The 13,417-nt window shown below is 40.9% G+C and overlaps 1 protein-coding gene across 5 annotated transcripts in view; it reads left to right on the forward strand.

Moving 5' to 3' along the window:
• The window catches only part of Stard13 (StAR related lipid transfer domain containing 13), a 237,366-nt gene that overhangs the window by 218,100 nt on the left and 5,849 nt on the right, over positions 1–13,417 (forward strand). For all 5 annotated transcript variants that reach the window (XM_048341522.1, XM_048341521.1, XM_048341523.1 and 2 more), the window contains 5 exons: positions 2,568–2,766; positions 7,358–7,568; positions 8,192–8,306; positions 9,549–9,770; positions 10,437–10,654. In XM_048341522.1, coding sequence (XP_048197479.1) covers positions 2,568–2,766; positions 7,358–7,568; positions 8,192–8,306; positions 9,549–9,770; positions 10,437–10,654 — 965 coding nt within the window. The remainder of the gene's footprint in view (positions 1–2,567; positions 2,767–7,357; positions 7,569–8,191; positions 8,307–9,548; positions 9,771–10,436; positions 10,655–13,417) is intronic.

Genomic DNA, 13,417 nt, shown 5'->3' on the forward strand with positions numbered 1-13,417 from the left:
ATTTCTCTGCTGTCTAAAAAAAAATAAGAATTCTCAAATGGAATAGTACCAACTCACATTAAGATAAATATTTGTGAGTTATACTTAAAAATTCACTTTTGGGGCATTGAAGTCCTGAGAACTCCTGTACACCACAGCTCTGTGTTGTACACATTCCTGGGCCGCCTTCCAGAATTTAAAATAAATAAATAAATGCAAGGATGTAAACAAATCAAAGATGTCTCTCACTTCAATAATCACCCATTCAACATCTTCAATCTTTCTTCAGACAATATGTTCTTCCTTCCCCATGCACTTGGATGTAATTTCAAGTAGTTAACATACAAAGGAAGATAAATGTCCTATAATTCATCAAAGAGAATCATCTAAGCGTGGCAGAGTTTTAACATTTTTCTAGACTTCCCAAGCTTTAAGAATTAAAAAAGAAAGTAATTAACATTTTTAGTGACAATTTGCCTGGCTACTCTGATCTGTGGAATTAGAATGATAAGCCTTGAAATGCAAAGAAGTGTTACTAAGAATTTGGTTGATATGGCCACAAAAAGTAGCAGTGTATAATTTCCCCTGTGACCCAATGAAACCAAGATTGAAACAACAGCAACAAAAAAAAAAGTAGAAAAGTAGTCTCTATGGCTTGGAATCCTTCCTTTGCTGTCACTGCGATTTAAAAGAATTAGGGCTGTTCTCATTTATAGCAACAATCAAGAAAGCTTTCCGTCGGACACTGGACTTGGGCCAACGCCTGAAATGTGAATTTGGCACACAGAAAGGGTGCTGAGACAGCTGTGCTTGTGTTATTTCTTCTTACATAGGAGGGAAAACAATGGCCAACTCTGGTAACACTGTCTACCTGTAGAGTCACTTGTTAACACTTTTGCCTTGCATTGAGAAGTGGGCTAAACAGCAAGCCACTGCAGAGTGAGGCAAATGGATACTGAGGATTGAAAGACTGACATATACGAACATTTGGTGCACTATAGGTGTAGATATATTACATAAAATGGCAGACATATTGTTTATTCTCAGCTGAAGCTCCCAACACCGCCCAATTATTTTTATTTGTTTGTTTTTATTTTTAATAGAAACAAGTTGAGGATGGGGAAGACTACTCAAGGGTCTGAGCTTAACCTACCCAACCCTGGAACTATTTGGGGGAAGGAGAGCAATACTGGGGCTTGAACTTAGGGCCTAAGCATTATCCCAGTTTTTCCTAAAAAGCTAGTGTTCTACCACTTGAGCCACAGCTCCACTTACAGCTTTGGTGGTTAATTGGTGACAAAAGTCTCACAGACTTTCCTGCCCCAGCTGGCTACAAACCACAGTTCTCAAATCTCAGCCTCCTGAGTAACTAGAATTGTAAGTGTGAGCCACTGGCACCTGCCAAAGATCTTCATTCTTTCAATGAAGTGCTGTTTACCTGACACATTCCTATTATCTGTTTGGTGTCTTATAGCTCTGTGTTGGTTCAACAGAAAAGAGTTAAGTCCTATGGATTAAGAGGACTTAGTGTCTTGATAATAGTTTGTTACACTATATATTTGAATTCTAAAAAGAAAAGGGAGTTATATGGTAATGTCTTTTTTAAAAGCCACCTAGGTATCATTCTCACTAGAAACTATATTGTCTTATAATAACTAACCTGGTAGAGTAGTAGGCACAGTATGAGAGGCATTTAACACAGGGGTCTAAGATTTCAGAGAATGAAAACAAATAAGATTCTTAAATCAAGCGGGCCATCATTGACTCATGCCTGTAATCCTAGCTACTCAGGAGGCTGAGACCTGAGGATCATGGTTTGAAGCCAGCCTGAGCAGGAATGTCTGTGAAACTCTTCCTCTCCAATTGCCCAGTAAAAAGAAAGAGGTGAAAATGTGGCTCAAGTGGTAGAGTGCTAGTCTTGAGTGAAAAACCTAAATGCCAGTGCTCAGTCCTTGAGTTCAAATCCCAGTATGGGCATGAACCTTCAGTCAAATGATATGCTTATAATAATGTTTTGTTTAATATACACATGCTCTATAGATTTCTTTCTCAAAGAGGCACTAGGTTATGGTTGCTTATCTGGGATAATTCCATCTATCAAATTACTCCCACCAATTTATTCATTGGTCAACTTGCTCAAAAATCCCTGAGAACATGTAAATTCTAAATAAAGAGCAGGGAATATTGTCTACTCTGCTCACTAAGGACTCTGGGTATAAAAGTGCATTGTATATAGTGAGTACTTAATCACTACTTGTTTATAAATAAATAAAATAATAGCATCTGCAACATGATTAGACTTTACAAGTCATAAAATACAGCCATGAATGCTTTCTCATTTAATCACAACAGCCCTACATGGTGCCATATTATTCTTATCTACATCTTACAGGAGAAAAAGTCAGTGTTTGGCTTCTGACTAAAGTAGCTACTCTAGTAATTCAGGATTTGCCAGTTAGATGCAATCCTAGGTCACTGAATCATGGCTCCAAGCCTCCTCATCACACCCAAGGTGCCAAACTTAAAGAAGAAGGTATCAGGAGAGAGATTATCTAGCTAACATGTTCTGCTTCTGTGGTTTATTGCAGGTGGGCCTTTTTCGCAAGTCTGGAGTAAAGTCTCGAATCCAGGCCCTCCGTCAAATGAATGAGACTTTTCCTGAGAATGTCAACTATGAGGATCAGTCTGCTTATGACGTAGCAGATATGGTGAAGCAGTTCTTTCGGGATCTCCCTGAGCCACTTTTCACCAACAAGCTCAGTGAGACCTTTCTCCACATCTATCAGTGTAAGTAGGAGTAATACCTGTGTTCTCATCCAAGCCCTGAAAACATCCCTGTGGGTAGAGTTTTAATTGTACAAGTAATACAGGAATCCATCAAGAAGTTTGTAAATGTGATAATTCAGATGTAGCCTTTTTCACACTTTTCTATGGAGAGCACAGTAAAGTTTAGCAGCTGAATATATCTTTTTGGCATCAAAGAATTCCTTCTTAACAGGATTTTGTGTAAGATCTCAAAGTAACTTCTAAAAAGTAAGCATTAGGGACCATAGATATAGGTTCAGTAGTAGATGCTTGCCTTGTATGTGTGAGGCCCTGGGTTCATTTCACAGTATCATGAAAGAAAAGAAAAGAGGGGTTGGGAATGTGGCTTAGTGGTAGATTGCTTGCCTAGCATGCATGAAGCCCTGGGTTCAATTCCTTAGCACCACATTAACAGAAAAAGCTGAAAGTAGCACTGTGGCTCAAGAGGTAGAGTGCCTTGAGCAAAAAGAAGCCAGGGACAGTGCTTAGACCCTGAGTCAAAGCCCTAGGACTGGCAAGAAAGAAAGAAAGAAAGAAAGAAAGAAAGAAAGAAAGAAAGAAAGAAAGAAAGAAAGAAAGAAAGAAAGAAAGAAAGAAAGAAAGAAAGAAAGAAAGAAAGAAGAAAGAAAGAAAGAGAGAAAGAGAGAAAGAGAGAGAGAAAGAAAGAAAGAAAGAGAGAGAGAGAAAGAAAGAAAGAAAGAAAGAAAGAAAGAAAGAAAGAAAGAAAGAAAGAAAGAAAGAAAGAAAGAAAGAAAGAAGCCACCAGATGCTGGTGGCTCATGCCTGTAATTCTAGCTACTCAGGAGGCTAAGATATCAGGATCATTGATACCAGCCTGGGCAGGAAACTACATGTGAGTCTTATCTCCAGTTAACTACTAGGAAACCAGAAGAGACACTATGGCTTGGTTCAAGCCCCATGAATGGCCAAAAAAAAAAAAAAAAGAAAAAAAGAAAGAGATGGAGGGAAGGAAAGAGAGGGAGGAAGAAAGGAAGGAAAGAAAAAAATGTTTTCCTGAGACTATAATAAAAACAACTAGAAATTTAAAAAAGCAAATATACTTTAATTGATGAAAAGCAAGCAACCCAAACCAAATTAATGCTTCAGCTTAGCACATCTAATGTTTATTTTCACTTGAAAATAGTAAACTGATATTTTTGTATATGGATCAGCCCTGGCACTTGAATTCAGAGCCTGGGCACTGTCCCTTAATTTTTGTGTTCATGGCTAGTACTCTACCACTGAAGCCACTGTACTACTTCCAGCTTTTTGTTGGTTAACTGGAGGTAAAAGTCTCACGAACTTCCCTGCCCAGGCTAACTTCGAACTGTGGTCCTCAAATCTCAGCCTCCTGAGTTGCTAAAATTATAGGCATAAGCCACTGATTCCCAGCATTTAACTGATTTTCTAAATTAACAGTTATAAGCAAGGCCACTATAATTAAACTGATCACAGAAAGCAACAATTACTAATTAAAATCCTATCCTGCTGAAGACAGATGTAATGAGGGATGTTAGAAATAAGTATGAGAATCTTTCCAGGCATGATAACATTAGGATTCAGAGTTGTTTTTATAACTGGATTCTCAATTCTCTAGAAAAACATTTGGCACAATTTTACTGTAAAATCAAAGTCCACCAGCCAAATGGGCTTGATAGAATTTGAAGATCCCTGCTGTAGGGATTTCAGCCTTAACTATGTTTAAAGAGTCCATGATACTATAAATTCAAAACCTATTTTTAACAAAACAGACACCACTTGGAAAAGCAGAATCGACTGGTGACCCACTAAATAAACATTATTTTGGCAAAGTGAGTAGGTTAACTTGAATTAAGAATCTCCATTGCTAAAGCCCAAACACAAAGTACTCAGAGTGGCATTGCTGTGAGACATGAAACTCCACTTCTTTTCAATTAACCTTCCCTTATGGTTTAGAAATACCACATACGAGTCTTTACATTTAATCAATGTGTGGATTGAAGCTGACACTAGTCTAAGGCTAAAGATAGATTAGATCCACAGGATAAGTGTCTTTAGCCCTTTCTGAGACTTAAAACCAAGAAGCCAGATCAAAGCAGGGCTTTCTTTTAGCTGAGCAAACATTTACAGAATGGGGCTGATGTACAGGGTACTGTGCTGAGTATTGCAGAGCATATGGGTATGTGAGATCCAAGCTGTGCTTCCTAAGATCATATAAGTGAGAGAGACAATGCCTGAATAAATGATTGCAATGCATGATGGGAGAAAGTCCATTAAAAGGTTACAAAGACAAGCCCAATGAGGCTTAAGATAGACAAAGAGAAGGTAGAGAAAGTCACAGCCGAGGCTTAGATATATAAGGAACATATTTTGGGTGAAACAAATTGCATGAGCATATGTGTCAAAGGAACACAGGGCCTAGATGACAAATGCACAATATGACACCAAATAACACTGGAGAATGAGACTAGGGCAGTACAAGAAGAGGCATTGCAAATTAAATAAGGGATTTGATCTATCAAGCAGTAAAGATAGAATCAAATATCCCCCAATGAATTGTTTAAACAAATAAAGACATTTAACTATCTCACAGGACAAGAAATCTGGAATTACGCTATTCCTGTGTTAGGTAATTCTGCAGCTCACTTGTACCAGGATAGAGCCAGGTTCTCTGGGCTTTCCCCCTGAAGTCACAACATGATTGCCACAATGTATAATTATCTTGTCTTCACTAAATCACATTCAAAGGCAAGAAGAAATGTAAGGGCTTCTCCTTGGGCATATGTCCCTTTTAGGAAGGAAGATAAATCTTAAAAGAAGCTCCAAGAAATTCTTTCAGCCCTATCAGTGAAAAATGATCTTATCTTCTCCCCTAAACCAATCAATGGAAAGAGGAAGGAGATTACTAGTCACTCTGAACAACTCACTTGCTCCTCTGTTTAGATATTTGTTTTAAGCCAACATGATTCATCTCTGGATTGAAGGAAGTGGCTCATTTTCCTGAGAACATTACAGCCTACTCTTGAACAGAATATTTGTTTACTTAGTGACAAAGAGGGAAAGAATAGGTATGGAGTAGATAGCCAAGCTTCTACCTGCCACAAAGGTAAAAGTTACTCAGAACTGCTATTTTGATCCATGAGTCTAGACATAGTGAACAGGTAGTTTAGAGTAAACAATAAGGGAAGCCCATTGACCAAAGTTCTGATTCACCTACTATGTATAAGGAGAGTGTATTATTTATTTTAATTCTTTAAATATTTTGTGATTGACTATGATATACATCACAAAGTATACACAATCAATATTTTAATGGATGAGAGAAAACATAAAAACAATTGGAAGGTCTAATATGTCTTCCTGCATCTCAAGCACATTTGTAGCTCCCCCTTGACAGTATAGAACATATCTTTTTTGGTTTTTGTTTAGGGAAGGATTATTTTTTGGTGCTACTGGAATTGGAATTCAGAGTCTGGCATTTGCTTGCTCTGCTGTTGCTCTACCACTTAGGCCACTCTTTATCCCTGATTTTTGCTGGTTATTTTAGAGATAGACTCTTGTAGACTTTTCTGTCTGGGCTAGCCTCGAACCACAATCCTCTGGATCTCAGCTTCCTCAATAGATAAAATAACAGATATTAGCTATTAGCACCTGGCTTCAGAACATGGTCTTTTAAAAGATGACAGTATTCACTAAAGTGAGCTCCTGGACTCATGATTGAATCAAACTTAAACCATCTTTATACTAACCCAGCCAGCAAAATTCAGCACCTCACACCAACTTGATGTGATCTTTCTCTTTAGCTAACTTCTTATTATTGGGCCATTTTCCTCTCAAGCTTGTATAACCAGTTCTTATCACTACCACTCTCAAGGAGAATAGGAATGTGCAGAGGGCCCTTTCCTCCCCTTATCTGTAGAGGGCCTGGTTCTTCCTTCCCCCAAATAACCTAAATTTCCATGATCCCAGGATTGCACGAAAGGTAACGTTGAGGCTTCATGAGCAATGTCTGAACTAAGTCTTGATGACTTAAGGAACAAGGCTTGGCTATCAAGGCACTGGTCCTCGAGAACAGCTAGGACAACCAGACAAACCCATCATTTATGTGGTTAATTGTGCCGTGTTGGTATCGTGGCCTGTTCGCTCTCCACTTTCCCAATGGCTTTAGCATGTCCCACAGTACCCAGCAGGACCTAAGAAGTACTTGTGGAGTTGCCTGAAGGAGGATAACAAGAGAGAAGCCAGGTTTATAGAGTCCCAGTCCATCCCTGGCTCCCACCAGAGCAGAGGAAACACCTACACAGGAGCAAGCTTATTGTGGGGCCAGAAGGGTAGTCTGACTTCATAATATGGCCGTGGCATTCACACACGCACACACACTGAGGGTTCTGGAGTTTGAGAGATGGAATTCAAGTTCTAACTCTGCCCCTCAAGTAGCTGTGAGGCCTAAGCAGTTAATTCTTCTTGCCATCAGCTACTTCAGTTGATGACTCTGAGCATCTCTATCCAGGGAAGTAGAGCCTGTGAACTCTCCTTTCCTCACTCACTGGCTCTGCAATATGCCCTTAATGAGCTGGTGACTGATTTTCCTTAGATGTCCCCAAAGAGCAGTGGCTGCAAGCTGTGCAGGCCGCCATCCTGCTGCTGGCAGATGAAAACAGGGAGGCCCTGCAGACACTTCTATGTTTCCTGAATGATGTTGTGAACTTGGTGGAAGAGAATCAGATGACGCCCATGAATCTGGCTGTGTGTCTGGCCCCCTCCCTCTTCCATCTTAACTTATTGAAGAAAGAAAGTTCTCCAAGGTGAGTTTTCCTCAGTATTGGTAGTCTTCCCCCAAACAAGCCCTTTCCTTAATTTATTAAAGAAAAGAAGAAACAAAACTGTTCACATGCTGGGTTTTAGCTGGAGGATTTCTTAGCACTCATTTTTATGTCAGGATGTGATCCAGAGAAACCTTATACACAGGCCACAGGTTCAAAGAATCATCAGGGTAGCATTGAAGTTATTATCCAGAAAATCTGGCTGGGGAAGAGGGGAAGGGGAACAGAAGAAGGGCTGCTTTGTTTCGTTGGGAGGAATAGGAAGAAGAAGAAAAATATATAAAGTAGTATTTTACAATCCTTGGTTTTAAAAGACTATATTTAAAAACCAAGGTGGTTTCAAACTTTAGGGAAAAACATAGATTAATTTCTTTTCCCACAGTTCTTTCTGCCCTTGTATTTTTCCAAGGTTTCTGGCTGTGGACTGTCAGACTGTCTGCCTTGGAATATCTGAGACATGTGGTCATTGTTTTCATTTGGAAAGCAGAAAAAGTCTGGGGTTTGGATAGCATCTGGGGATGAACAGCATACAAATGGGATATGAGCTGGGAAATGGAAAGCGCTTTGGTCTGGGATCTGTTCAGTACACTCTCATGCAATTACAGAGTCAACCAGAAGAAATATGCCACTGGAAAGCCAGATCAAAAGGACCTCAATGAGAACCTGGCTGCAGCTCAGGGGCTCGCCCACATGATCACAGAATGCGACAGACTTTTTGAGGTGAGTAAAAGGCTCTACTCACCTTACTTTTAGGTCTTAGAATTAGGTAAAATGGTTGCTGCCTTTATAGCTTATATGCTGTTCTGATTTTTCAGTGACAGTTGTACACCCTCTAACTCTGCTCCTTGACTCCAAGGTAAAGTTACTTGAGGTCACTGTGATGATGGTTTGCCTCCCATTGCCTCCCATTGTCAGGCTCATGGCCAGTGAGCCAATTATGTTATCTTTGAGTTTACATCAGTATCTGATTGGGCTCTACGTGTGTGTGTGTATGTGAGAGAGAGACAGAGAGACAGAGACAGAGACAGAGACAGAGAGACAGAGAGAAAGAGAGAGAGAGAGAAAAGAGTGATATTGGTTACTGAACATCAGTGATAGCATCTGATAGCCACAGATATTAAGTGATTGCTGAGTGCTGATGGCTTACTCTCATAATCCTAGCTACAGGAGACTAAGATTTTAGAATCAAGGCTCAAAGCCAGTCCAGATAATTCATGCAACTCTTTCACCAATTAACAACAAAAACCCAGAAGTGATGGTGTGACCCAAGTGGTAGAGTGCCAGCATTGAGTAAAAAGCAAAGCAATGATAAAAGACCCTGAATTCACGACCCAATACTGGCACCAAAATAAAACAACAACAAAGAAAATTATCTACAGTAAAGGATTCACTTCTTGACAAAATTCTGTATTCCTAGAATGCTAAAAGGCATATGGAGTCCCATGAAGCTTAAAAAGTTACTCCAAGCTTTCCAGATGCTTTAGCCAACAATTAGCATAGAAATAAAAACACTAAAGAAAAAAAGAAGAAGGCAACATCTAACATACCCTTCTGTGGTAAAATTGACACCCATGAGTGAGAAAACTTGCCAGAAAGGTACAGCTGATCACATCTGATGTTTTCCTCAACAGTGGAATGTACATTACATTTACTAACATGGAGTGAAGTTGTCTGAGCCCAAAGTGAATAAAAATGAATTAAAAGAAAAATGGAAAGAATGGTTAGGGAATCATTACAATGTTTTGAATAATAAATATAGCCTCAAAAACAGTTATGTTTCCTAACTTTAGGAGGGCTCCTCCCAGCCTTGGCACTGATCTTAGTAAAACATCTCCAGCCCTCTGGCCCTGGGCTTTTTGTTCAAATCTTGGTGGTTGATGGAATGACTTTGCTTCCTCTGACTACAAGTCCCAGCATTTCTTTAGTTCCATGTGTTGCTCTTTCATGCATCTTTTGGCTCAGGTCCCGCATGAGATGGTGGCCCAGTCTCGTAGCTCCTATGAAGAGGCTGAGATTCACGCACCAACGCTGGAAGACTTGGGGACACAGGTGGAGGAGAGCGGGGCAACTTTCCATACTTACCTAGAGCATCTCATCCAGGGCCTTCAGAAAGAAGCCAAGGAGAAGTTCAAAGGATGGGTCACATACTCCAGCTTGGACAATACAGACCTTGCTTTCAAGAAGGTAATCCCCCACAACCTGCATCTCCCCCTAGGACTGGCATGTGGTTCTTCCATGAGGGCTTGTCCACAGGTGAGAACAGTGCCTAGCGCCCAGCATGCACCACACAGTGTGTGTACTAGTGATCGTTATTCTTGAGTATCATTACTTGTAAGCACAAAGATTAAAATGTCACAGTGTCAGTTAAAGAAGGGGTAACATTGTCCAAAAAAAGTAATGTACTCATTACCTAATTTATGACAGGTATAGCCCTAATAAGAATAATGAAATTGTATTTAAAAAATTAAAAAGCCAGGTGCTGGTGGCTCATGCCTGTAATTCTAGCTACTCAGGAAGCTGAGATCTGAGGATTGCAGTTCCAAGCCAGCCCTGGCAGGAAGGCCTGTGGGATTCTTAATCTCCGATTAACCACCAGAAAATGGAGCTGCGGCTCAAAGTGGTAAGAGAGTTAGCCTTGAGCAGCAAAGCTCAGGAACAGCACCCAGGGTCTGAGTTCAAGCCCCATGCCAGATAGATGATAGATAGATAGATTGATAGATAGATAGATAGATAGATAGATAGATAGATAGATAGATAGATAGATAGATGGTTTTTGAACACTTGATACAATAGGCTAAGTTCTTGTATACCCCCATGACTTCTTCAGCTCTTACCGGTATCTTTCCCAAGGTGGGGGACGGGCACCCCCTGAAGCTGTGGAAGGCCTCTGTGGAGGTAGAAGCTCCACCCTCTGTGGTGCTGAATCGTGTGCTGAGAGAGCGTCACCTGTGGGATGAGGACTTTGTGCAGTGGAAGGTTGTAGAAACTCTAGACAGGCAAACAGAAATTTACCAGTACGTGTTGAACAGCATGGCCCCCCATCCTTCCAGAGACTTCGTGGTTCTCAGGTAAGCCAGACTCCATGGTTTATGAGGCCCTGTTCCAAAATCAAGATGGGAGTTGCAGATTTAAGCACTTCTCAGAGCCTTACCCCCTAAATTCGGTCTCTACCGGGAGCACTCAGGAGGCCCTGAATTCACTGTATTTATGCCTGACTTCCTGCTTCTTCACCCAATTTACAGCTCCGCTCCAGCACTCCCATGGCCCTCTCCCTGTGGAGCACACGCTTTATTAGGCTATAAATACCATTCATTTCCTCAGAACAGAGGCTCCAGAAGAGCTGCTGCTTGTCTAGTGGCCCTTTCTGCCAAATTATGCAAAGCAAATCAGACTGACTTTTCTCCCAAGTTTTGCCTTTCTCTCCAGGGAAAGCAAATCTTCATGTTGTGACTATCAGAAATGGGGGTGTGTATGACTTTAAACCCCAGGTGCATAACTTCACATGTTCATAGCTAATTACCAGGCATGCGTGGAAACACCTGCACAGCCCTCACAGGTCCCAGTGTGCTGAGACACTGGACACGCAGTCAGATTTCAGGACCTGGAAAGGCTTGCTCGGTCCTTGTGGCTGCCACTGAAATACTGTTTCTGATTTGCTTCCAGCCTTTCCCTCTGGGTTGGGAGTGGAATGTTCAGTAAATAATAGGCGGTTTACTGGGTAGAAATGCAGTATTTCAGTAGCAAGAATGGGGCTTGGGAATATGAAAGAACCTGAATAAAATGTAATTAGATCAATATATCCTTTTTTATTAAAAACATAAGCAAACCCAGTCTTCTCTCCTTCATCACTAATGTAAAAGGAATCACTACTGAAATCTTCAACTGTGTATTTAAAATGGTTTCTTGATGACACTAGCTTTGACTAGAACAAAAGGTTACTTTTCACCTGAGTTCTTTATGGCTTTGGTATTCCTCCTTGGGACATTGTCATTAAGGGTGGTTTTCCCCAAAGTATATGTATGTATCCTTGTGACCTTGAGATCCTGGTGGAAAATGTGGGCAGTCATAGAGTGGACTGTTAGAACTGTTATTAGGATGTGAATCATCTTGGGGAGTTAAATTTCACACCTTCCTTCTCATAAGCAGAAAACCTAGTATTTGCCCTGGAAAGCAGCTGTGGGATGGACCTGGCCATGGTGGGCCTCTTCTTTCCTGGAGAGGAGGAGGAGAGGAGTCCTACAAGGAACCTCCCTCTTTCCATCCATGTAGCAATCCATCAGTAGTCCCAGGTTAGTACATCATTGTGTCAGCTTTACCGCAGGCCCTGCTGCAGGCCCTGCAATCTGAGGTTTATATTTTACTGGAGAGATAAAGTCAATAGTAAGTTGGTAAAGCCAAGTACCCGCAGCTCCTGCCTGTAATTCTAGCTACTCAGGAGGTTGCGATCAGGACAATAGTGATGCAAACCCAGCACAGGCAGAAAAGTCTCTGAGACACTGTCTCCAAAATAATCAACAAAAGGGTATGTTGGAGGCCTGGCTCAAAAGTAGAGTGTAAACCAAGTGCCAGTGGTTTATACCTATAATCCTAGCTATTCGAGAGGCTGCGATCTGAGGATCAGAGTTCAAAGCCACCCCAGTCAGGAAAGTCTATGAGACTTTCATCTCAAATTAATCGCCAAAAAACTAGAACTGGATCTGTGGTTCAAGTGTTAGAGCACAAGCCTTGAGCAGAAAAACTCAGGGACAGTGCCCAAGCCCTGAGTTGAAGCCCTAAGGCCAGGAAAAAAATAAAGTGCCAGCCTTGTGCAAGCAAGTCAAAGAGAGTGCAAAGTCATGATTTCAAGCTTTGGTATCTATCTAACTATCTACAAATGTATATATGTATATAAACACATGTGGGTATATGTGTATGTATGTGTGTACATACATGTGCATGTGTTACATGATTTCTGATGTGTATCTGTATATGTCCCAAACATAGGGAGACAGCAAGAATGGATAAATATGGTAATCATGTAGTCTTACTACACTGATATTTAATACAAGAACTGAAGGAGAAAGCAGGTGAACCATGACGCCTATATAGGAGAATTTGGCACTTCAGAATATTTGCTAAATATGCATAGACCTGCTTCACAGAGACGGGAACCCCTACATCTGCAATCCCAGAAAGTAGAAAGTGACCAGTGGGTCACGGAAGCCACAGGGCTGAGCAGCCTTCTTTCTGACATGTCAGACAATGCCATCCCCAAGTTCTCACCAAGCATATCATAGCTACGTTCTGTTTCAACTACAAAATGTCTGAGACTGGGTAGTTTATAAAGATTGGAGATTTATTTAACTCGTAGTTCTGGACAAGGGGAAGTCCAAAAATATAGCAAGGACATCTGCTGAACACACTTTAAGTACTTTCCTCCTGGGTTATGGTGCAACAGAGGCCTCCATTCCCATCTCTGGATGGTTCACATGTGCACACACTAGCACACACATACACACACACACACACAGAGGGTAGAAATGTCTTTCTTGCTTCTGCCTTCTAGAGTTAAATCAATTATATTTATTCTTCCCACTTAGAGCCACTCGGATATCTGAAGACAACTAGCAGGTTCCCATAGATTGTATTTTCTTTTGATACAACATTAGCAGATTGTGCATTTATTAAGACTTGAGGTCTTCCTCTATGAATCTACATTCCAGGGCTATAGTGTACAACTGTAACACTGCTCACCATGGCATTGTCAGAGTTCTCCTGAGCTGTCAGTTTCTCCTACTAATCTGTGTCCTTGGAAACATCTCAGTCCAGCACAAGGATGTGCTTGACAAATG

This window comes from Perognathus longimembris, chromosome 3, assembly GCF_023159225.1.
Source record: "Perognathus longimembris pacificus isolate PPM17 chromosome 3, ASM2315922v1, whole genome shotgun sequence".
Lineage (NCBI taxonomy): Eukaryota > Metazoa > Chordata > Mammalia > Rodentia > Heteromyidae > Perognathus > Perognathus longimembris.